The sequence below is a fragment of the Ptychodera flava genome, chromosome 14 (assembly GCF_041260155.1).
Source record: "Ptychodera flava strain L36383 chromosome 14, AS_Pfla_20210202, whole genome shotgun sequence".
Taxonomy (NCBI): domain Eukaryota; kingdom Metazoa; phylum Hemichordata; class Enteropneusta; family Ptychoderidae; genus Ptychodera; species Ptychodera flava.
This window is the reverse complement of record NC_091941.1, coordinates 10,221,456-10,246,236: the sequence shown is the minus strand read 5'-3', so window position 1 is coordinate 10,246,236 and position 24,781 is coordinate 10,221,456. Positions and strand designations below refer to the sequence as shown.

General features: G+C 38.1%; 1 protein-coding gene across 28 annotated transcripts in view; it reads right to left on the bottom strand.

Moving 5' to 3' along the window:
• The window catches only part of LOC139149298 (ryanodine receptor 2-like), a 146,668-nt gene that overhangs the window by 54,706 nt on the left and 67,181 nt on the right, over nucleotides 1-24,781 (bottom strand). For 25 of the 28 annotated variants that reach the window (XM_070720971.1, XM_070720983.1, XM_070720985.1 and 22 more), the window contains 21 exons: nucleotides 24,497-24,643; nucleotides 24,287-24,324; nucleotides 21,877-21,954; nucleotides 21,085-21,242; nucleotides 20,549-20,647; nucleotides 19,851-20,106; nucleotides 19,553-19,677; nucleotides 18,226-18,374; nucleotides 17,590-17,803; nucleotides 17,125-17,257; nucleotides 6,034-6,273; nucleotides 5,311-5,527; nucleotides 4,625-4,878; nucleotides 4,266-4,438; nucleotides 3,723-3,943; nucleotides 3,218-3,308; nucleotides 2,798-2,938; nucleotides 2,347-2,510; nucleotides 2,072-2,150; nucleotides 1,479-1,568; nucleotides 1,052-1,192 (listed from right to left, as the gene is read on the bottom strand). In XM_070720971.1, coding sequence (XP_070577072.1) covers nucleotides 1,052-1,192; nucleotides 1,479-1,568; nucleotides 2,072-2,150; nucleotides 2,347-2,510; nucleotides 2,798-2,938; nucleotides 3,218-3,308; nucleotides 3,723-3,943; nucleotides 4,266-4,438; nucleotides 4,625-4,878; nucleotides 5,311-5,527; nucleotides 6,034-6,273; nucleotides 17,125-17,257; nucleotides 17,590-17,803; nucleotides 18,226-18,374; nucleotides 19,553-19,677; nucleotides 19,851-20,106; nucleotides 20,549-20,647; nucleotides 21,085-21,242; nucleotides 21,877-21,954; nucleotides 24,287-24,324; nucleotides 24,497-24,643 — 3,208 coding nt within the window. The remainder of the gene's footprint in view (nucleotides 1-1,051; nucleotides 1,193-1,478; nucleotides 1,569-2,071; nucleotides 2,151-2,346; nucleotides 2,511-2,797; nucleotides 2,939-3,217; nucleotides 3,309-3,722; nucleotides 3,944-4,265; nucleotides 4,439-4,624; nucleotides 4,879-5,310; nucleotides 5,528-6,033; nucleotides 6,274-17,124; nucleotides 17,258-17,589; nucleotides 17,804-18,225; nucleotides 18,375-19,552; nucleotides 19,678-19,850; nucleotides 20,107-20,548; nucleotides 20,648-21,084; nucleotides 21,243-21,876; nucleotides 21,955-24,286; nucleotides 24,325-24,496; nucleotides 24,644-24,781) is intronic. The other 3 variants (XM_070720958.1, XM_070720966.1, XM_070720974.1) reach the window with 1 other exon arrangement.

The window sequence follows — 24,781 nt, the reverse complement described above, 5'->3', positions numbered from 1 at the left end:
TTCAGCGAAGTATGGATAAGACCAAGTTTTCTACTGAACTGACCGGGTTAGGTAAAAAGGGCTACATAGACAAAGCTAGGACAGTTAACGTATTAGGATATAATTTAAAGTATTTAGTTGTGAGTATGAAGGTTCTGATGGTTAATTATTCGACACATAAATGGACTTGACACTACTACACAAATAACACACACACAAAACAAATATGTGACAGTATTTAACGAAGCACAAATTCATCCTTGATTCCAAAAACCCAACAGCAATTGTCATGTCATTTTAAACAGTGAAAACTGTTATGGAATAATGCCAGTCTCTGTATGTGAAGAATTTACTTCAGTAATCTGATGCACTTGTGAATATGATGTCCTGTGTAGACTATTTGTTTTCAATTGTTTGTTATAATTTTTTAGTCTAACTTGCATGGAAAATTATTTTGTTTATGAATATTGCATTTTTACTCATTTATTTGGATCATTTTTGAATGTTTGAAAATTTATTTCAGAACACAACTTGGAAATTTTCATTTTTTTCAAGTCCCATACCCTCAGCATAAAATTTTACATTGTTTTTCCAATAATGTTATTTCTTTACAATCAGGCTGTTGATTGGACAAGTCCTCACATCTTTTCTGAGAGATCAGCTAGCTAAAGTTTGCAGTAATCCAAATGACACAGAAACTAAAAACAGATCTTCATAACTATTGAAAGAGTCGGCCAAAAGTCACGTGTACCATAAAAAGTGTGGCAAACCATGACTTTCATGTATTGAAAATTTCAATCAGACTGCTGTGAAAATGCACACATTACAGTGGCCTAAAATATCGCATGAAGAGGCAACTTTGATAAAATATTACATTCAGCATATCACATTTGGAGTCAACTATGATTAAATATCACATTTAGATTTAACTGTGATAAAAACAATCTAAGCTACGGCCAAAATGAAATGATTTCTGCATTACAACATTTTCGTCTATCCAAACTGTTTCCATGGATACAGCTGGGTATTTGCACACAACACATGGGAATGAGAGGATTCAATGACTTAGTACCAAGCTTGACTTGGATAATCTTCTCTGTCGATGAGCTGCTGGAGTATGCTGATCTGTCATCTTGGCTCTCTCAATACTCCAACGCCAAGCTAAGATGGCCTTCAAACTCTCTCGAATCGATTCTCTGTAATGCTCCTTCTCCTGGAGATCAAAGGTCACAGACACAAGGTAAGGTGAGAAAAAATGTCATGCACTTTTTGAGTCCTATTGCTCAGATATATTTCTTATGTTAAAAAATATTATTTTTAAGTAAGTAGAGACAATCATAGCTTTTAAAACATAACAGTTTAAGAAATTGTTTGGGATATCTAAAGTTATGAGATGACACAAAACGTATATGAGAGAAAGATTGTTACAGAGATATAGAAATGCAAAGACATAAAATATAAAAAAAGAGTTTGGTTGAAAAATAAATGTGTGCTTTTACCTTTGGTACTAGTATTCTGTATGGTTTTAACATGGGACTGGCCTTGATATTAGAGTTTTCAACATCTCCATGAGACCATCCGGTGTCAAACTTCATTATTTATGATCACAGAAAGGAAAATATAAATGTTATTCATGCGAGTATATGATTGCTCTTCCATAATATCTAAAATGTTCAATGGTATTGCATCATGTAATGTTTTGAACAAAAACTTCCAATCACGTGGGATCTTGTTCGATATTATTATTTCTACTGTTAATCACTTAGCTCTAAAAGTTGCAGATATCATGGGGGACAAAATGTGAATTTACAACAAAAAGTCATTTATTTACAAGCCTTGACAAAATATTTCCTGCAGTGGTGTTGAGGGTAGGGCTTATTAAAAATGCAATACTTTGAGTGATGTCATACTACATCTTTACGATTAGGTATAATATTTCATCATTAAATACAGACAGCTTCATCTGTGTAAATGATATCATTGATATCATTTGGTGGAAGTTTCTTGGCTTTCATTCTGCGTTGGACGCCTCTATCGAATTTACGTAATAAAAGATTTATTCAAAAAATTTTCATGAGGTCAAAGGTCTTACCCTTTCATGAGACCATGTGTCATGAAGATGTTCAGCAAATCGTTCACCAAACGCCAGCATGTCTTCACTGAGCATCACTCTGGAAAGAAGAAACACAAGCAGAATTATGAAAATCTTTTTGAAGATGATACTGAATACTGAATAAGTTCAGAACAATTTTTTGAGTGGTTCTTTAATATTTTTTATCAAAGTAATTTTGTTATACCCCTTTCAGTGGTTACACAAAGAGTTCTTGTTACTAGGTTCTCTACAGCTGTACATTCAATGCAGCTTACCCTGTGGTTTCAATGGGCTGTGGTTGATAGATGCCATCACTGTCGTATCTAGAATCCTTGTGGTAGGTTTCTTCATGGAATGATATAGCATAGTCAGGTGACAGAGCTGAGCCAATGGCACCCAGGCATGGTAACGCCTTGTTGAACAGATCAGGGTCATAGTCCTGGAATAAAACATAAAATGTTCAAATATAAGAAACTAATTTTTAGTGTAGACTTTTCTGATTTGAAACTTTACATTAATAATTATTGTCAAATATTTTTGAATCGTACCCACTATTTTTGAGAGGAGAAAAATGAATGCAAATACAGGGAACTGAATCTCATAAATTCATGAAACTTTCAATATAATCTTGGTGTACAGACATGAACATACAAAGTATCAACCAGTCCACTTCCTTATTTTGTGAAAAGTAAGTTCAAAGAACTCCACACAGCATTAAGGACTCACCCTGTCAGCAAGTGCATCAAATAGACCTGTAAATAACATCATTGTAAGGCGTTTTTCATCTTCATTGGCAGCTCCATATGCTCCCCATCCTCCATAGCTACCATAGTAACTCTTGCATCTCTCATAATGTAATGTTAGCACCTGGATGGAAGCAAAATTCGCATAGGAATTCAAATATGAGAAATCAATTGACCCAAATGATTGAACAACAGTGGCCTAAAATCAAGTATAAAACTGAAAACACACAACTTCTGTTAATATTATACACATCAACATGACTGTTATACACAAATTGTTTTTTCATAAGAAAACTTTCTCTAATTTTTTGCAAAAATTACCAATTTTCGTGCATGCTTTGCCAAATTAACTTTTAAGATAATTAAATGAAACCCATCAGATGATAAAAAAGAGTATCTTCACCTTGAGAGCTACTTCAGTATGTTCTGCTAGCTGTGGCACATCAACAATCATCTTCTTCAATAGTTTCTGCATGATGGTTGGTCTTAACCTCCTGGAAGAACAAGAATTCATGTCACAATAAGAAGTTAGTGCAGAAAGGTCGGGAGGCTTGGATATTTGTGGTCTGTGATAACAGTCAATAACAGTACACTTGATATTTTGACTGGAAGAAAAAAATGAATACAGTGTATCAAATTTCAGTGAGTCAGATGGACAGCACGTAATCTGTACTTTATGAAAGTACTTTACAAATATCAACCCTAAATTAGCAGTCAGAAAAATTAACCATGAAAAAAATTACAGCTGAAAGATTTTTTCCATAGAAGTAAGTATGATTTATATTCTTTGTTTGTTATGAAGCGATGTGAGATAACCAAATTGATAACCCATCTTCTTTTTATCCTTGGACATTCCAGGAAATGAAACTCCATTGAAACTTAATGCAATCAATCTTACTCCTACTTACGTGATGAGGGCAGCAAGGAAGTCTGCGACAACCTCTCTCTGTCCGTGTGTCAACGACCGACATTGAGACATTCTGTAGACGGTGTGGAGGGTGGCATCCAGCAGTGTGCCATGGTCGTCTACGTGTTCAAACATGTCGGCGTTCCGGGTCAACAGTGGAAGAACTGAGTTACACAGGTAACGGTTCAGAGCCAGGGCCATGTCATGATCATGAGTATTTGGCTGTGAGATGAGAAAGAAATATCACGCAATGGTACAGATTTTTTTCTAATTTAAAGCCAAAAGTTATCGGAAATTTGTGTATTTAAAGCAGTTGTATACCTAGTGGTTTTCTCGTTCGGCATGGAATAAGGACGGTTCAAAAAGAGTAAAGGACAGATACAGCAAATTGGCTTGACACATTAAACTGAGCTAACATTCTTAATGCGGCAAAAATCTTGATTTCGAGCTCTTAAATACCTCACTGTGAGTCATCCTCAGGTATCTTTTATCTTAATCTATTTTGTGATAAAGTATTTCTCAATGGCATGGAATTACAACTTACAGTGTCCATGGCAGTGGCTGCTCTGAGATCTGGCAAGAAGGCAACTTCTAACAAACCATAAAACATGCTTTTGTCACTGATACCGTAAACTCTATCTAGAAATAGCACCATAGCTTCTTTATGGCAGGGAGTGAGTCCCTTAAGATCAGCTCCCAGTGGTTTACCGACGCCATCTGAAAGTGAGAAATACAGATAAACACACATTAGGCAGAGGTTGTTGTAACTTTTATGGGACTGAAATATCAGAAATACAACCAAAACCAGCTATATGATATAAGATTCTAAACATGGTAACATCATATCTCCAAAATAGTAAATTTCTTCATTTCTTTTGAGAAGGATATCTTTTAGAAGCTTACCATCCTTTTTCTCGTAGACCTTGTTTGGTGAAGGCAACAGGAATTTCAAGCTCAGAACTCCTTTGAGATCTTGAAGTGGGACCAGACTTCTCAAGATGGCTCTGATTCGGTATGGTTCTGTCTTGCCTTGATTCAGGGCTTGCTGGTCAGGTGCGCAGCGTCCAAGTAAATCAATCAGTGCAGAATAGAAGGTGAGTATGGCGCCCCCTAAGTCCACTTCATCTTCATCTTCCTCCTGTTGTGGTTCTGATGGACTATGGGAAAGAAGACAAGGTTGAAATCATTTGGTCATCATAACAGATGCATGTACCCTCTGATCATTAAAAATGTCTTTGTTGGATACATGTAAATGTACAGCATAAATGCAGAAAGTCCCCGATTTGAAAATTCAGTGCTGTAGCAGTGTTACTTTAACGTGTCACCTTGGTGAGCAGCTGAAAAAATAATCACATATTTTGTCGGTTTTTACATAATTGGTAGACAGTCTGAGCAAAAAATAACATTATCCTCATTTTTCTTCATCTCTAAAACTTTGTAACAAAGTTTTTATTCACTTTCACTTTCTGTAATTTACACTGGGCATTCAATACAATATAACTGAAGGTACATGTATTTTATGATGATATCCGAGATTTCATCGACGGTAAATGTTTAAGACTTCAGAATTGAAGTTATTCTAATCTTACTGTGGTGACAAATGTCCATCAGCATCGCCTTCCTCATGGATGACCATCATTGGTCCAGATCCAAGTGCTGCATCTTCTTCCATGGCAGACATCTCTATGGCTTCTCCCATAGCAGCCAGCAAACCTTTGCCCTCACCTCGGAGGGCAGGACCAAGACACTCTGGGTGACGGATCAGCAACCTGACAACCAGGTTGGCATTCTCATTCACAGTCTCATCTGCAAGAGATAAATTTTTTTTTCAGGGTTTAAGATTTTTCAACAAAAATCCTGTTGGTTGCAACTTTCATTTTCTCAAGATAGGTTATTTTTTTGGTCCCTGACTACAATACCAATGTAAGATCACCTATGATAACAGAACAGGGTGGACGCAATTATACATTTTTGCTGATAGCAGTGCTTTGTGTCTGATAAATCATACACAGAAAATTGTTGGAGGGCACGAGACCAATACCTAATGCTATGAAGATGCAGAACTCAGCAAACAAAAGTGTTAACATGGATTTATGTGGTAGTAAATTCCCTTTTGAAATTTGGTCAGAAATAAAATTGTTTAATACAATGGAATAGTGACTCACTGGAAAACATTTTCTGTTGTTCAGTACCTCTAACCTGTATCTCACTTTGATTGTTGAAGCTTGCAAAGTTTCCTACACCTCACTTTCAAACAAAGCCATGATATTAGCTAAATACAAAAGCCATTTGAAATTGACAACTCCACTTACCATTGACCCAGACTGCTTGTTTTAAGAAATCAATGTATCTTTCACCATCCAGAGGATCCCAGCTGATGTCAGGTTTACCACAAGCCACCATTCTAGCATTGTTTTGAACTCCACACGTTGACAGATACCAGATCACCTTCTCCAAGTGTCCTTCTCTCAAAGCAAGAGCCAGTTCATTGTTGTCCATCAAGGATGCTGCCGCAACGTCCAACGGACATGAGCCTCTTAATGATGGATAAGCTACGGAAAAGAAAACAATATTCCTGGATTTGTTTGTTGATATTAATTTTCATTAAAAATGACCATTTGAAAGAAACTAATTTCAAAATATGACTTTGAAAAAAAAATTCATAGACTTCAATTTCGGTTTGGTGTCACTGGTACAGCTCTATCGTGGTTCAAGTCTTATCTCAGCCATCGCAATCAGTGCGTCAAAGTTGGCTCTGCAGCATCAGCTACTACACATATGAAGTATGGTGTTCCTCAGGGCTCAGTTCTGGGTCCGATTCTTTTTACTCTGTACACATCACCACTTGAAGACATCATCGTCCAGCATGGTTTTAATCCTATGATGTATGCGGATGATACACAGATTTATGTTGTGTGTAGCAGACCTGATGAAGTTCGAGTTTCTGTCGAGGTATGCGCCAACGAAATCCGCTGCTGGATGAAATCCAATATGCTTATACTCAATGATGAGGTATGTACGATGTTACGTGCAGAGAAAACGAACAAAAGGGTGAACTCAGCAGTTTCCGTTTAAACAAAATTTATTACGAAAACAAAACTAATTGCTAAGTCAGGGACAGAGTACAAGCTTTAAAAGTGTACAGACTACTTATCTCAGCTGGGACGGCAAAGCTCCAGTCTCAGAGTTGTAACAGTCAGTCGGATGAATGAACAGTCCTTTGGCTTGCAGGCTTGAAGCTGCACAAAGTCCACAGTATAAATCCAGCGTTGACAGTGAAGGCCTTGAAAAGTCTTGAGAATGACTACTGCTGGAGTTTAGTAACACACAAGAGACACGATCCCAAAAGTCTGACTGGAAGCTGTGCACGTCCCTTTTATAAAGGCATATAAGAACAATCTAGAACTTTTATTGACATGCTAATTACTGTTCTAAAATTATCTCCCTTACACAACTAATCAACTTTCCAGAACATTCCAAACATGACTAATTGAATTCAAGGTTGTGAGGTCATCAAGGGCAGTGACCTGAGAATGTTCTAGACTAATTGAACTCAGGTCATGATGAGTGTGGGGGGAATGACCTACATAACACACCCCCTCTTCAAAAAAAAGAAAATTTTTCAAAGAAAAATCTTTCTTTTACAAATGTAATCTTGAAAAGGATTTAAGTACTCAAATTTTGTTTTACTCTAAAGTAAAGTTTCTTGAAAGTGAACAACAATAAAATTTCTTGAAAGTGAACAACAATAACTCTAAATACGAGAGAGACAGTCTGCAATTAAATTGTCTCTGCCTTTGATATGTCTAATGTCAAGATTAAACTCCTGTAACATTAAACTCCATCTTAGCAATCTCTGATTTTTGCCTTTAAATTTCTGCAGAAAAACAAGAGGGTTGTGATCAATGTGAACCACTATTGGCTGATTTGAAGAAGTAACATAAACTTCAAAATGCTGTAAAGCTAATATCAAAGATAAACACTCTTTTTCAATTGTAGAGTAGTTTCTCTGAGGATTTGTTAAATTTGCGTGAAAAGTAGCAAACAGGATGTCCCATGACTATCTTCTTGCAATTTGTTGTTGGAAAACTTGAAATGGCACTGAATTTGGCATAAAGTATGCACGGCAAAGTCCGGTTATTTTACTGAGTTCGATAAAGTCATTGTTCGGCAAATACTTGGCTTCCTCCTGGAGATATTCCGCTTTCGCAGGATTCAGTCCGTCTGGATGTTGTTCCACTGGATTACTGTCGCAGACATCTTCGTTGTGGTAGATGATGTTTGTACTCGTTGGAACATCTTGGAACAAATGTTCATGGATTGGTTCTTTCAGCTGTTGTTGGTGTTCTGGCTGGAGGTGTGCCAACTTTGTAGACTCCAGCTTCTCCAGGATTTCTGAGTTCTGAAGCTTGACCGAGCTCAGCTTTGAGTTTAGAGTATTTTCACTCAAGTCAGTTTCAGTATCACTATCTTCATAATGGTTTGAACTGACTGCACTGACAGGCTGAGTTATAGTAGGATTATCCCTATCAAAATATGGCTTAAGCATATTTATGTGACATAGCTGTTTTTGTTTTCGCCTGTCAGGTGTTATTATGATGTAATTTAAATCACTCAATTTCTTATCAATTAGGTATGGCCCAAAGTAACGAGCATGGAGTGGCTTGCCAGGAATTGGAAGTAGAACAAGAACCTTTTGACCTGGTTCAAACTTCCGTTTTGAGGTGCTTTTATCATATTTGGTTTTCATTGACTGCTGAGATGACTCAAGATTTTCTCTGGCTAATTCACATGCTTTAGAGAGTTTCGTACGAAAATCTGACACATATTGCAAAATATTCAGACAATCATCATCGTCTGATAGGAATTTCTCTTTAACGAGCTTAAGTGGGCCACGGACTGTATGTCCAAATACAAGCTCAAATGGGCTAAAACCAAGAGACTCTTGAATTGACTCTCTAACAGCAAAGAGCAAAAATGAATTCCTTCATCCCACTGCTTCTCTGTGTCAAAACAGTAGGTCCTAATCATGTTTTTCAAAGTTTGATGAAATCTCTCAAGAGCACCCTGACTTTCTGGATGATAGGCGGATGACCTATACTGTTTAATGCCTAGCTGATCCATTACTTGTTGAAAAATACCAGACATAAAGTTGGAGCCTTGATCGGACTGGACACATTTAGGGAGGCCAAATAAAGTGAAAAATTTGACTAAAGCTCTCACTATAGTCTTTGTCTTTATGTTTCTCAGTGGTATGGCTTCTGGAAACCGAGTTGATGTACACATAATTGTCAACATGTACTCATTTCCTGATCTTGTTTTTGGTAGGGGCCCAACACAGTCTATTAGTATCCTACTGAATGGTTCTTGAAATGCAGGAATTGGCTGTAAAGGGGCCTTTGGAATGGTCTGATTTGGCTTTCCTACCATTTGACACGTGTGACAAGTTTTACAGAAATGTGCTACATCCTGCCTGAGATTAGGCCAATAAAAGTGACTGAGAATTTTATGATAAGTTTTCCTTACTCCCAAATGACCAGCCCAGGGCGTTTCATGGGCCAGGCGCAATATTTCAGCACGATAGGGCTTTGGAACCACAATTTGATGTTTTATAGCCCAATCGTCATCAACCAAAACGTCTGGAGGTCTCCATTTACGCATGAGAATACCAGACTTTGTATAATAGGAAACAGAGCTATCTGAAGTTTTACCTTCATCATCTACCCTGTCAAACAAAGACAAAATATCTGGGTCTTTGTGTTGTTCTGCAATGAGATTTGATCTAGAAAATGTCTGACTTTGGTCAGCAGAAGTTTTACTGGAAGTTTCAAATCCACGAGGGATAACGGAATGATCCGTGTCAAACACCTGACTGAGAAAGGTGTCATTTAAGTCAACATCTGTGACATTATTTTTGAGAGTATTTTGATTCTCGGAAGTTTTCTTTGACATGGCTTGAGTAATAGCACATGAAGGAAATAAATCGGGTATCTCTTGTTCAATTGGCTCTGGATCCTGATCTAAACTAGGATTATCAGTCACAAGTGGATTAGTAATGACCTTGTCCCCAGCAAGGTCGTTTCCAAGAAGAAGGTGAATCCCTTCAAAAGGCAAAAAAGGCCTAATACCTAAAGCCACAGGTCCAGAAACAAAGTCCGAAGACAAATAGACATTATGGAGAGGAACAGGAATGTAGTCATTACAATCTACCCCCTTAATAAGAACTTTAGAACCTGAAAATGACTTTTCAGAAAACGGCAGGGTATCTGCCAACAAAAGAGACTGGGAAGCCCCGGTATCTCTTAAATTTTGACAGGGGTAGCGGAAGAGAAATCACTAGAAAGTGATATAAAACCATTATGAATAAATGGCTCGAAAATACCCATAATGCTATCTTGAGAAGAATTGACCTTGACCTCATTAATTGGGGATAAGAGGGGTTTAACCTCAGAAAATGTGTTACACACATTATTAGACTCTAATTGAGTTGATGAAGAAATAAAGGCGGTGGGCTTAGATCCACTTTGACCACTTTGACCTTCACGTTTTCTTTTCAATTTGAAACACTCTGACATTAAATGGCCGTCTTTCTTACAATAATTACAAGAAAGTGTACCGAACTGTTTGTCAGAAGGAGATTGAGACTTGGGATCTGATGATGTGGGAGTGTTACTTGAACTCTGTGAACTGTTGTCATTTGATTTTCTACTGTCCTTTGAAAAATTCTTGGACGAAAAGGAGGAGTTAAATTTACCTGCATTGTTTCTGTAGGAAAAGGACTGGGATGGTTTGCTGAGAAATGAAGATTTGTGGGTCAATGAATAATCATCGGCCAAACGTGCAGCAACCTCTAATGTATCTGCCTTTTGTTCATTGATAAACGTCTTGATGTCACTCCGGATGCACCTTTTAAATTCCTCAATCAAAACAAGTTGTCGTAATTTGTCATAATTCTGACTGACCTTTTCAGAAGAACACCAACGATCAAACAGTTGTTCTTTTGTTCGAGCAAATTCAACATAAGTTTGATCCTTCACCTTCTCACAATCCCTAAATTTCTGACGGTACGCTTCAGGCACCAACTCATAGCCCTTGAGAATTAATTCCTTCACAGAATCATAATTTGAAGCCTGCTCTACTGACAACTGAATGTAAATTTCTCTGGCTTTACCCACCAAAGCACTCTGCAAAAGCATAGACCAGGACTCCTTAGGCCAATTCAGACTCTGAGCAATTTTCTCAAAATGGAGGAAATATTTATCAACATCCTTTTCTTGGAAAGGGGGAACTAACCTGAATGCTTAGTGATGTCAAACTTGTCTGAAGGGAAGAATTTTCCTGACTGTCCAAGCTCTAAACGTTTTATTTCTAACTGCAGTCGGTGTTCTGCTAATTCTCTTTCCTTTTCTTTTTCCTCTCTTTCTTTCTCCCTTTGTCTTTCTTCCATTTGCAATTCTTTTTCTTTCATTTCCAATTCCCTCTCTTTCTGTCTTTCTTCCATTTCTAACTGCATTTGTATTTTTTCTTTTTCTAATGCCTGTCTCTCCTTTTCCATTTGTAATTCTTTTTCTTTCATTTGTAATTCTTTTCTTTTTCTAATGCCAATTTTTTTAGCTCGAAATCTGCCTGTATTTCTAATTCCAATTTTTTGAGTTCGAAGGAAGACTCAGGCTCATAATCTTTTAAGGCAGACTCCTCAAAATGGCCAGAATTAACTAAATGTTTTGCAATCTTGAACTGTATTTCTCGCTTGCGCATAGATCTTTTGACATCTACTTTAAGGAAATTTGCCAGTGCTATGAGGTTGTCTTTTCTGAGGGAATTAAATGTGTCCTGATCAAGGTCATCCATAAATTCGTCTGGCTTGAATTCCGCCATGATTGAATTTCGCTGAGTTCACAGTATACCGTAGTTTTGAAAAGGTAGGCAAAATGTTGTCAAACGGCTCAAAATATTCGTATCCCGGACGAGCCCCCAATTTGTTACGTGCAGAGAAAACGAACAAAAGGGTGAACTCAGCAGTTTCCGTTTAAACAAAATTTATTACGAAAACAAAACTAATTGCTAAGTCAGGGACAGAGTACAAGCTTTAAAAGTGTACAGACTACTTATCTCAGCTGGGACGGCAAAGCTCCAGTCTCAGAGTTGTAACAGTCAGTCGGATGAATGAACAGTCCTTTGGCTTGCAGGCTTGAAGCTGCACAAAGTCCACAGTATAAATCCAGCGTTGACAGTGAAGGCCTTGAAAAGTCTTGAGAATGACTACTGCTGGAGTTTAGTAACACACAAGAGACACGATCCCAAAAGTCTGACTGGAAGCTGTGCACGTCCCTTTTATAAAGGCATATAAGAACAATCTAGAACTTTTATTGACATGCTAATTACTGTTCTAAAATTATCTCCCTTACACAACTAATCAACTTTCCAGAACATTCCAAACATGACTAATTGAATTCAAGGTTGTGAGGTCATCAAGGGCAGTGACCTTGAGAATGTTCTAGACTAATTGAACTCAGGTCATGATGAGTGTGGGGGAATGACCTACATAACAACGACCCCAAATGAATAAGAAATACGAGTGATTCTGAGACTCTCAGTTCATAGAAGAGTCAAAGTGCGATCACGTTTGCGACTGTAATTGAGACTCGCATTTCGCTCGAGGATGTATATTTGCGAGTGAATTTGAGACCGTGTCTGAGACTCTCATTTAACGTACAAACAGCAAGTGCGACTGTTCTTGCGACAGACATGTGACTGACTCACTTCCTGACATAATGTGGAAGGTCCGCCGTTCGCATGGCATCGGCACACAGTGGAGAACCTGCCAGCTCAAAAGTTCACCCTTGTTCAGCTCAAAAGACATGACGAATATCGGAATGTTTCACAACAGTCTGAACGGACGGGTGGGATCAGATCGAAGCTAAAATGTAACCGAGCTTTTATAGAAAATACTGATTTATTTTGATAATATACACACTTTCCTTAAACAACATGCAAGTTAACACCTTTTGGCGCATCCAAAGATCAGTTTTGCCGGGGACTGAGTGTTCGGCAAAACCATAGACCCTCGAGAAAAATTCTCTCGAGTCTATGGCAAAACACAAACATGAAGGCATTACGTGGGGTAATGACTGCGTTTCACAAGTTTTGATCGTTTTCTTGATTCGCAATTGTCTCAGACGTGTCGGAATTGCGGTGATTATTTGAGTTACTTTCCATCAAAGACGAGTGGGGTGCGGGATTGCTGGATAACAAAGGTTTGTAAGATGTCAATCAAAAAAGGACACGATACAGGTGTGAATCGGTAAACGTTTGCGATGTAAACATGTTAGATACGGCACAGCATTGTAATTGGATGGAGCGACCGCAGTGCAGACCAGCAAGCACAGGCGCTCTGTAGCTTGGTAGTCTGCTAAATAGTTCGATTTTCGGCTCGATCTATCGATCCCGTAGTCGATATGCCCACGACTGCAACCTAAACACCCATTTAGGTTGCAGTGCGGGCATGTCGACTACGGGATCGATAGGTCGAGCCGAAAAGCGATCTATTTAGCAGGCTACCCAGTTCGAGCGCCTGTGCCCGCTGGTATGTCACTCAAGCCATAGCGCGTTCTTGCGTAGACGCTGTACCAAGAAACGCCGCCATTTCTAATCGTTTCTTCCACAGAACTGTCATGTAAAGTTCAGATTCAAGTTCTTTTAGATTTTGCTGTCATGAAAAGTATTATTATTATCGTCTTGCCGTTTTAAAAGATTTTTGAGGACCTAAACGACATCGTGTGTTGCTCCATTGCCATGGAATCCGATGTCAAGGAAAAGCGGTGACTTTTTCAAGTTGAATGAAATTTCCTTTCTGTTTGCATTAGTCAATTAATCGAAATACTTTTGTTCACAATTGATTAAACTATAGACAGTGGCCTGTCTCGATTCTCCCGTCTATGATTCGATATTCACTGACTCATTCTTTCTCTTCTTTGTCGATCGATGAAAGTAATTTCATCTTCAATACTCTGTCCTAATTCTATTGATGTAATATCCAAACCTATATTGTCATTTATTTCTGACGAACGTACAAAAACTTGGTCCAATCGCCAAAGCACATAGCTGACGAGATTTTCGAAACAGTGAATAAATATATTGGATGAACAGCCGTACTCTATGCATTAGAGGATATCCATGTTGCAGTCTCTCCGAAAAAAAACCGGGGATGTTTAGGCGATAACAAAGGCGATGACTCAGTTAGTTGAATAAAAAAACTTTTTCGTACATCATATTTTTATCTAAGCGAACATTTGTCGGTTTGATGTGCGACCGTACGCAGATCGCCCATATAAAACTAGTCAAAACAATTCTACGACAATGATGGTGCCTCCTCGTGAATGTCCTTGAACCCGTAGCCGCAACCATTGTTTTTTTTTAATGTGTTAAGGGGTTGATGATTGGTAGAATTCATGTATCAAAATTTGAAGACACACGTGATTGAATCCTGTGATTGTTAGGCAACTGACGGTGTGTAGGGACGGCAACAGTTCACGGACCATGGGAGTATCAGCAGTACGCAGTACATTGCATGCTTTCTGAGAATGAACAGCTTGTTTCCATAGCTACCATGCGAAATCCGGCTTTGACCAATGTTCCTGTCCTGTCGGAGGATAACTTTCGAGCTGCGTAGCTACTATTGAGGTTCAGATATCCGAATCTTTCGTACGCGTGTTCGAAAGGCTTATCGATTTACAGAAAATACTAAACTTTTGGTATTAGTTAGATGAAATGTTTGCTGACGGGAACGTCATCGAGTCATACTCATTTACATATCACTTCCCAGTTCAGGCGGTCTCGCTTTGTGGGTCCATTGACAAGTGAGAAAGTGCTAATTTTGACTGAGGTTAATGGATGACGTACATTTTCTTTGAGCCTCCCGGGCCTTCCATATGAAAAATATGCGCTCAATCAGTGATCACGTCATTCTCACACTAACAACGGTTATTGGAATAGTTGAGGAGTTGTACACGCCTATCCTTTTCATGCCTCCAAAAGAGTACTAGTATTTAAGTTCATGTACTCCAAAAAGCCACTTTTGGAAAACGACTAGCTGACAGCTGATGACAAAACGCACTCAATGTGATTTCAAGCTTCCTTGGTACTCTTTATACAACTCGAAATATTTTTTGTTAAAGTAAAATGAAAGACGAAAAAAGCTCCGTGAACTGACGATAGATTTCCGAACATCTGATGAGGTAAAATTTACTCAAATTGGCGGATCGATCGGAGCAAAGAGAATATGGTATTTCCCATTTGATCTCCGAAACGTCATCGTGGAGTTTCTCACAGAAATGAAATTTTGTTTGTAACGACAACTGAATCACGCATTTACATTCGGGCTTTTCATCGTTCGTGCTCGATAGCTGTCGACGTGACTGCAGATGTTCAATGCGACACGAAATTTGCAAATTCGTCGATGTATGAATTCTTTGAACTATTATGGAAATCAACAGCAAAATGAGCAAGTGTTTCAATATGTTTCGAATTACAAAGCAAGCTGGACATCATGAAGTCAAAAAGTAATACGAAATTTTCAAATGAATGTGAAACTTCATGAAGGTCAAAGGTAAAAGTACGTCATGACTGGGCGTGACGTTGAAGGTTCGATAAACAGTATGGCATCAACAATGGCCGATACGGCGTGTGCGTATCTGACGTTAGTCCAGTCTTTCTCTATTTTCGCTAGTTTTATGTCTTAGTACCCATTTATCGGTTTTATTCGCCATATTTTATCAATATTCTCAATGTGTTATATAAATACACCAGCTAAATCGATTGTAAGAACTGACTTACCTTTCCGTAATCATAGGCCTTACTCTCTATACCACGGTCCTCCAGGGACCGTGTCTATACGGTGCGTCATGCAACAGCGTAGTTTGAATATACATGATTGATAAAGAGTATTTGTTTTATTGACCTTTATTTTCCATAATATACAGTAAGATGAGAAATGAAGGGGAAAGAAAACTGAGGTAAGGCATACGTCGATGTCGACACGCCGTACTCTGTGATCATTTTTTTTCATTGCCTGTGCACGGTCCTTCCACAAACCGTGGTCTGGTGTCTCGATTGCCACTTGTTCTAGTCTCAGCACCAGTCACACTTGTCATGTGAAAGGTAATTGAGAGTCTCAGGTACAGTCTCAGATCAAGTCGCATTTGCTGTTTACTGTAATGAATGAGAGTCTCAGATATAATCGCAAATGAGGTCGCATTTAGTATCTTCTTCAATTTGAGAGTCTCAGATTCAGTCTCACTTCCTGTTTATAAGGGGTCGTAGATACCTGCAATGATGAGAAGACAGAGGTTGTTCAGTTTTCGTCTCGCCTCAGATCCGATGCAGTGAAACTCTCAAGTCTAAGGATTGGTGAGTCAGATATTGCCCCTTCTGCAACAGTTCGCAATCTCGGTGTGAAACTCATCCATGACGGCTCGATGTCAGACCATATCAGCCACATCTGTAGGAATGGATTTTATGCATTGCGTAGAATTGGCAAGATCCGTCAATTGTTGGACAAACCCACAACAGAAAAGATGGTCCATGCATTTGTCACTTCTCAGCTGGATTACTGCAACAGTCTTTTGTATGGTGTTGGGAAATTTCAGCTCGGACGCCTTCAGTCACTTCAGAATGCTGCAGCTCGCCTTGTCTCGCGTACTCGAAAATTTGATAATATCACACCTGTATTCATCGATCTACACTGGCTGCCGGTTGAAGCTAGAATTAAATTCAAAATCTTGTTGACAACCTTTAAAATAGTTCATCGTGTTGCTCCACTTTATCTCATGGATCTGATCGAGATATACACTCCAGCCAGAGATCTCAGATCGAGTGATTCGTTACGGTTAGTGCCACCGCAGGGAATGTTCATCAAGGCATATGGGCAGAGAGCTTTCTCTGTCTGCGCACCGTCTCTGTGGAACTCATTGCCTCCAGAAATCCGTAATGCTAGCTCCGTTGACTGTTTTAAGCGCATTTTAAAGACCCATCTTTTTGTAAAGCACTATTACTAATGTTTCGGAAGGGTCACCATTTTTACCGTAACCGCTGATGCTTGTTTTATTTTATTTATTTTATTTTAACGTTTTCTGCTACTTACTCAGTAGAATTTTTAATAATTTTCTTTTTTTTGTATTTTGACTGTTTTTTACTCTGCAGAAATTTTCATTATTTTTAACCATGTACGTTTTTAGCATAATTTTTAGCATAATTTGATTGTTTTTACATTTTACGTTTGTCATGTTTTGCTGGTATTTTTATCAATTTTAAATGTGTACAGCGCACTGTGACGTATGTGTAGTGCGCTTTAAAGAAATAAATATTATTATTATTGTTTTGAAGATGATTGTGTAAAATCTTACATAGTCCCATGTATCCATGATCCAGTAGGTAGCCAAGATGTTCAAACATGGCTTTCTGATTGTGACGACTTGTGCGGCAGAAGTAGCAGAGAAAACGGCAACAGCTTGCGACCAATTCACGTGAGAAAGTTTCCTGTTTCAAAGAAGAATAAAATCAATTCAATGAAAACATTCACAACTCATTTCCGACTGACACAGTTGAACAACATTACCAGATACTTAAAGAAACGAGCGAAACCTTTCATACAAATCCTAACTGAATGTTCCGTTATTTTCTGTGAAGTCAAATCTTCTGCCATGACTGTCAATAATTAACTCACAAATCGTAGATTTATGCCTAATCAATCAGACTTCAAACTTCCCTTTCTTGAAGATAACAAAGGAATTCGCAAACACTATACTCAGTTAGCGTTTAAAAGCAGAAAAATTTTCGGCAGCTTATAGAATAATTTTCTGCGACATTACCTTGACAGCTTGAGGCCCGGTTGCAGATGGTGTTGCCAGGCTGGCAGAGCTCTTATTACCACTCAGTTCTAACGCAGTTGCCGCTGCCTTGATTGCACTCTGTTTTTGACCTTTACCGAGGACGTTGACCATGACATTCATTACTGTTTCATGGACGTTGAGGGCTCTCATCAGATCTGGATGTTGGTAGAAGGCTTTATTGTCTGTCAACTCCCTGAAATGAAAAAGACAAGGGATTGTTTTTGTGATGCAAGGGTGGCAAACAGTAAGTGTACGCATCTTTCTGATATCCATGGTTCAATTGTATCGATTGTGAAATTGTTGTGTGTTTGTTTTCTGTACGGATACCATCAAACAAATGACTTTCATTTCATTTGGCTCTCAATAAGGAAACCTAAATTATATATTACCTGATCACAAACATTTGAAGTATTACAACACTGTCAACAAAAATGTCCTCACTTTTGATTGCTCATGTATTGATTCACGGGTTACAGAGAATGATCCGAAACTCCAAAATGGTATCTTTTTTGACAAGTCAACTAAATGTATAACCCAGGGCAGTTTATTTCCTGTTTTGAAACCTGTCTGTCTCATAATGTCTATGCTACTTGCTACTTTCAAACTGTCACTCACCACAAATGTTTGACCAATGCAGCTTCTTCAGATTCACCCATTTGTACCGTCAACAGTGACCTGATTTGACCCAATGAAGCGATGAATCGCACAATGTCATTCCGGCCATTTGCGCTGACCACATATGTCTTTGTTAAGGCATGACACAACTGCAAAACAGAGATGGTCAAATTGAATAATGAGCGAATGAACACGACATTTAAATGTAGACATAGTACATTGACCAATCATTTGACAGCGAATACCAAGCATATCCCTTATTTGGCAAAGCAAATGTTTGTCACTGTTGATTCCTATACTTAACAGATGGAACATCTTCTTCATAATATTATATAGGGCTCAGCCCTTGGTCTCGCGCCAGGGGTTATTAAAGATTGGCAATGTTATTTGTATTGATTCATGATAAACTGTAATTGTTACTTCATAAACGTTTGTATGACAACTATGCCCAGTTTCCCTCTGATGAAAGCAGTTCACGTACGTACACGACGTCAAACCCTGCAGCAGGGCAGGTATAGATTTTCTGTAGCGTGTAAAAATTTTGGACAAAAATTGGCAATTTTTACAATGATAACAGCCTATTGCGATAAACAAGGGACGTATTATGCAATCATTATCATTGCAATGATAACCGCTCTGCCCACCTTCCACTTGCAAGCTGAAAACTATAGCGTTCCGTCTAAGAAATGGGAATTTTTGAATCTAATTGTTGACACAGGGGGCGCTCTTCTATAATTAAATCCCAGCATTCTTTGCGTATGCCCCCGTTCATATGCACGACAGTTTTCTCACTTTATCTATATTTACGATATTTTGTATCAGCGACAAGGTGCATAATAGCATTTACTGGCTAATAAAAGAGGTATATTTTATAAAAGGCATGTTATATAATAGTAATTTGTTTCGTTTTTGTTTATTTACGAGTACTCAAAAAAAAAACATGGCGGCGCCCATGAAAGAAGGGTATGGTACACTTCCGGTTACTCGCATAGTATATTATGAATAAGCGCATGCGTAGTCAGTAAGCCGCTGGCGCGACTATTAACTTTTGTTACATTTTATGCATCTATAGAAGTTTCAAAAGTTGTTTAGGTCTTTCTGTGTTATACTGAAAGTAACAACTACCCTAGGCTTTGTGAGATACAATGTCAGTATTTGAATGCGTACTTTTTAATATTCATAGATTTATCTTTAATCAGCTGAAAACGCGTAGCAGTAACTTTTAAAGCAGGTCCATTGAACACATAGTTTGGTTGTGGATGAGAACATTGTGGACTTGTGCAAGTCTTCAAAAATGTGACAGATTATCATAAACTCAAAACCTTACTTCACCAACTCCATCATACTGTCGGTGCAGTAAGCTGAACATCTCACGAACCAAGACAGGATCATCAATGTACTTTTCTTCAGCCCATTTCACCATAGTTGAAGCAATCAATGATGACAGAGAGTCTGCAAAATTAATCACATCAAAAAAAGACTTGATGTACCTAATATTCACAGCATTGGTGATTTCGCTGGACATAATAGCGCCCTCTACAGACACAGCACAGACTATTCTTGCAAGCAGTCCAGTACACACGTTATCTTACATTTAGCAATATGTAATTATGTTGTTCACGTACCTCCGGAAAATTTCTCAGTGAAATGATTGCTGCTATTGTCTCTGTGGTCACCTCCCTGTCCTCTGTCAGCTTTCCGCCGTAGTTTACTTAACAACCATCCAAGCCAGGACTTCTCTTCTTCCGTGCCGTCGTCGTTGTTGATGTGGACACCACAATGGCTGATCAGCTCATCATGGAATTTTTGGAGGACCTCTCTAAGGTCTTCTCGACAAGGACTTTCTTTGTCATCCGTTTTGAACGCGAGCAACATTCTCATCTGACGAACAGTGAAAAATAACACAATGTGTTTCCTATTAACAATTATCTGAAATCCACTTTATTTGTAAACTAATATACCAACATTCACAGTTTGAACATTAGTTTTTTTGTGCGGTTTAATCAAGATTTCTGATTAAAACATTAACCTTTACTGTATTTTGACATAATGCACTACATGCTCTCTACAATGGCCAAATTCTTGAGCTCTCTACCTGTTTGGTTATGATTTTGTGTCGACAAAACCTTTAAAAAAAATAAGGGCTAAGTTTACTATTGGGAAATGTTATTTTTCAAGATCTGTTGAATTCAAAATTTCTATAATGCAATGGAATTGACAAAAAATATTTAAATTGTTGCTGTGTTACTATGATTTTATTTTAAACATGCAATTTCACGAGACATGGTGCAGTGTGCTGTAAATGATGCAGAAATCTTCCCACCTGTTCTTGTGGAGTTGATCTGAATTCTCTGGTCTTCTTTGCAATCACAGCTGGTGCAAGATTGCTACCTTTGACCTCAAGTAACCTTCTAAATTGATCCTGGTAAAAAAAAATAATGAAAATATGTAAATTCTCAATCATAGCACTCTCATTCTTTTTTCTAAATATCCTCATTCCTCAACACAACAACAGATTTCTGAAGACATTGAAATGCACTTTGATTTGCAAAACCTACAAATGACTTAAGTTAGGGATTTCCAATGTTCAGAGTTTACAATGAAATAAAGTGATTTGTCGGTTTTACAATAATATGACCAATGTCACAATCTTAAAATCATTATTTGTCCTCTTGTTTATTCAAATTGAAAGTACCACTATGCTGAAGATTTATCAGTCTTTAACAAACTGGACTAAATAGAAGCTGTAAATATATGATATCATTAGAATAACGTCTCGGTTGAAAACTTATTTGTAACACAGCAAGCGACATCCAAATTTTGTGATGACATTGAAGTGTTTGTTTGTTTGTGACTTACAGCTTGACATTCTCCAACAAAGTCATCAGTGAAAGTGATGATGGATTCAACTCTGTGGCGGAGTTGCTGGTCACACAGATGTTGTAGAAGGTAACACATTTGTAATTTGATTTGTTCATCAAGCTGCATTTGTAGCAAGCCGATGTTACTGCTGACGCCTGTCAAATAAGTGACAGAAATAATAATGGGTTAATTTTACACCACGAACTAAAGCAAAGTCCTTGAATAAATACGGCCTGCTACAATGCTAGACCATTTCATTTTTTTTGAAACCGAATTTACTATGGATGATTGAAGCTTGCTGTAATCAATCATTGACATAATCCGCCTGTATTGCTAAAATAGCAATGTTCATAATTGCTTTGGATTTATGAATGGCAGAATGGATGAATGCCGCTAATTATACAACTGTCAGTGCACGTTATTCCGTTCGTAACATTCACAAGAAGAATGATAAACAGAGTGGCATGGTACTGAAGTTGGCAAGGCCTCTGTGTACCATATACTTTATTTGTGCTTTCATATGGCAAAATAACTTGACAGTAAATTGAATTAGCATACACGGCCATTTTCAAAAGATCTTCTTTGAATTCATAATACATTCACAAACAGTTTGGCTTTAGGACAGATAATTTATAAACCCGACTTCTCTGCAGTAATGAACAACACATTTTGTGGGAAGTAATCATGACAAACGATACGTTTGACAAAACAATGTCCACAAAATATTTTTTTTATCATTTAAGAGTAGTACAACTGAATGAAAATAACCCACTGCACCACTTTGCTTACCTTTGATGTAACTATCATCAAATGTTGTGGGGTCAATCAACATGAGCAGTTTTTTAAGATCTTCATCATCAAAAATTCCTTCAGAAAAAAACATACAGCAGAGTTAATATGAAACATGTATAGTATACAATGATTGGAATATACAAATTAAGCTTTTTCTAAAGTAATTGCGTATTACATAGATTTTGTTTGATTATGATTTCTAATTGCAGGCTTATTACTAATGGCTCATTTTTCACCCTTAAAGCCCGGCTCGAAATGGACCGGGATCAGGATTAGTGCCAAGTTTGGGTGGGCGTTTTGGGGCATGGCTCTGCATAATGAGTCTGTTGGCAACGGTTGCGATCGTTTGCATTATCTGCGTAATCTGTTTGCTCTCAAATCACACTCAGGCTTGGGTACGTACACTGCAGCCTTCAATTCCCGGTTCGTTTCAGTTATGCCATGGCAATACTCGAAAGAAAAAAGAGAGAAAGAAAAACTAGGAAGGAAAAGGAACACGTCAGGAAAATGGTAGGAAATAGGTAAACGGCGACGTCATGACCGATCGCAAAAAATAAAGGAAATTCGCGGAAGGGTCGAGACTTCCTTGAATCTCGTGTATCACGATATTTGTAATAGCGATCACGGTCAGTTGCTCGGTTGCTTGGCGGCGGGGTGATATCGAAAAATTATCACGAGTTATGTTTATTTTAGGAGCAATTGCAAGTTTTGCTCGAAACGTTTGTTAACCTTCAACTGGAATCAATGACAGACTGGGTTCCTCTCCGTCTTTCTTTCTACCTCCATGGTTATTGAAGGAATTAAAGTCCAGCTTTTGACGAAATATTATTACGATGTAGCGCGGAATCAATGAGCTGTCCTCAGACACGCGTATCCTAAAGCGTTTACAAGATTGGGTGATGGCGCTTACTTGCTCATCTTGAACTGAAAGATTGAATGTTTCAACTGTTCAATATCTTACAATTTTTGTTAAATTCTCATCACAGAAGTCCAAATGTAACTGGGATAATCGGTATGTCAAAATTTTACTAGTACCAGCCCTCCGAACACGACATATCATTTCCACGTGTAAAAACACGTGTACATACGGCCGTTTTCGGGGCCAGCATATATATCCCAAACAACTGTTCAGTACCGTCAAGTTCGGCCGTAGATTTGGAAGGGGCAAGTTGTTAAAAACGTGGATCTCTTCGACTGACAATAATTAAATTGATCATGGAGGCTACCACCATGTTTTGATGGTTATTTTCGATGCCATTCTCAGTGCAAACTACGGACTCTGCTTACGCGCTTTTCGCTAGAAAACATCGTACTACGGGTAAGCTTACTGACTAGTCCTCTTGCTAAATCACGTCTGAAAATGGTACACTTTCGTGATGTCATTGCACCATAAACGCTTGCAAAAGAGTTGATGGCAACACAAAGTTTTCATCCTTCACCCGCTGATATAAGTCTAAGTTTACATATAGTTTGTTTACATCGTAATTGTTCTCGTATGCACAGCAAATGTTTGACCAGTTTACGCCTCTGCGCGTCACCGAATGATTGACAATTGTTTGAATCATGGAACGACTGTCTCCTGAGGCCCATTCCCTTTGTTCAGAAAGCGATTTTTCCCCTAATCGTCGTAGTTTTAATAAACTTTGTGAAACTTTGCAGATACCTGTATGGCCTAGGTGTTTATGAAACAGTCTATGTTCATGGTATGCCAATAATATATGTTTGAGAATCGTTTAGGCCGATTTTCACGGAGCGGTCTACCTAGCTATTGCCAGTTGTCACTCAAGCGCCATTACGAATTTTCAATAAGTTAGGGGCCTTTTATACCCGCACACCGGTTTAAACCCCTACAGTTTACTAAGTGCAGCATAAACAGTGGGATTCACACTATGACAGTGTCTGGGGAAGGAATTATTACACACTGCACACAATTCTTTAACTTTTTTTATTTGTTTGATCAAAAGCTGGTGAATTATTCTCCTTGAAGATTGAGGTGAAATCTATGGAGGTTGTAAACAAATTTTGTAATGTAGAAACAAATTGCTTGAGAGCTTTTCAATTACTTGAAATAACAAATCAATTGTCTCATCAATGATGAAAATATAAGATAATTGACACCACATTTGCCAGCTTTTGTGGAGTACAATAAATCATGTAAACCCATTTAATTCACTTCAACATTCGTGGGTCAAACAATGCTACTTCAAACAATACAAAAGAATACCAAAATCTGATTGGTCAAAGAAGTGACATTTCAAAAAATACAATGATTGGCACATTTTTTAATTTTTTGAAACTCTATCTCTCTCTCCCAGAGGAATATTTTACTGTGATTTTTTCTATGGGGGAAAAACTAGGTTATACTAGATAAACACCAGCAATGCGATTTATCTTATCATTTACTTACCCATCACCAAAAGCTTGTCGCATAATTTTAACAATGGTCTGTAAACAATGGAGAATTATTCTAATTAGCTCTATGAAAGGACGCCATCTATCACACAAAATCTATGCTTTTTTACTGCAAAACACTACTTCTAAACTTAAATCTTTTATTAAAGTTTAAGCAGATAAAGAGGAGGCAAGCGGGAGAGGAAATTTTGAAAAGTGCACTTACACGAATAACATTTCATAGCTTCCACCAATGGGATCTCTGCCAGCAGATTTGCCGTGACTTACTGCAAGACTCAGGGAATCTATCACATGGGTCTTCAACATGTGCAGACCAAATCTGGGCATTCCTAACTCCGCCGGATGACTGCTACTGTGTGTAAAATTCAAATGGAAAGAAATGCTTGTTGTTCACAAAGTATACAAAATAATATATGACACTGCCTATGCTATACCTTTGATGAACACACTTGAAAGAATTTAATACATGGGTGCACAGAACAGGTAGTAG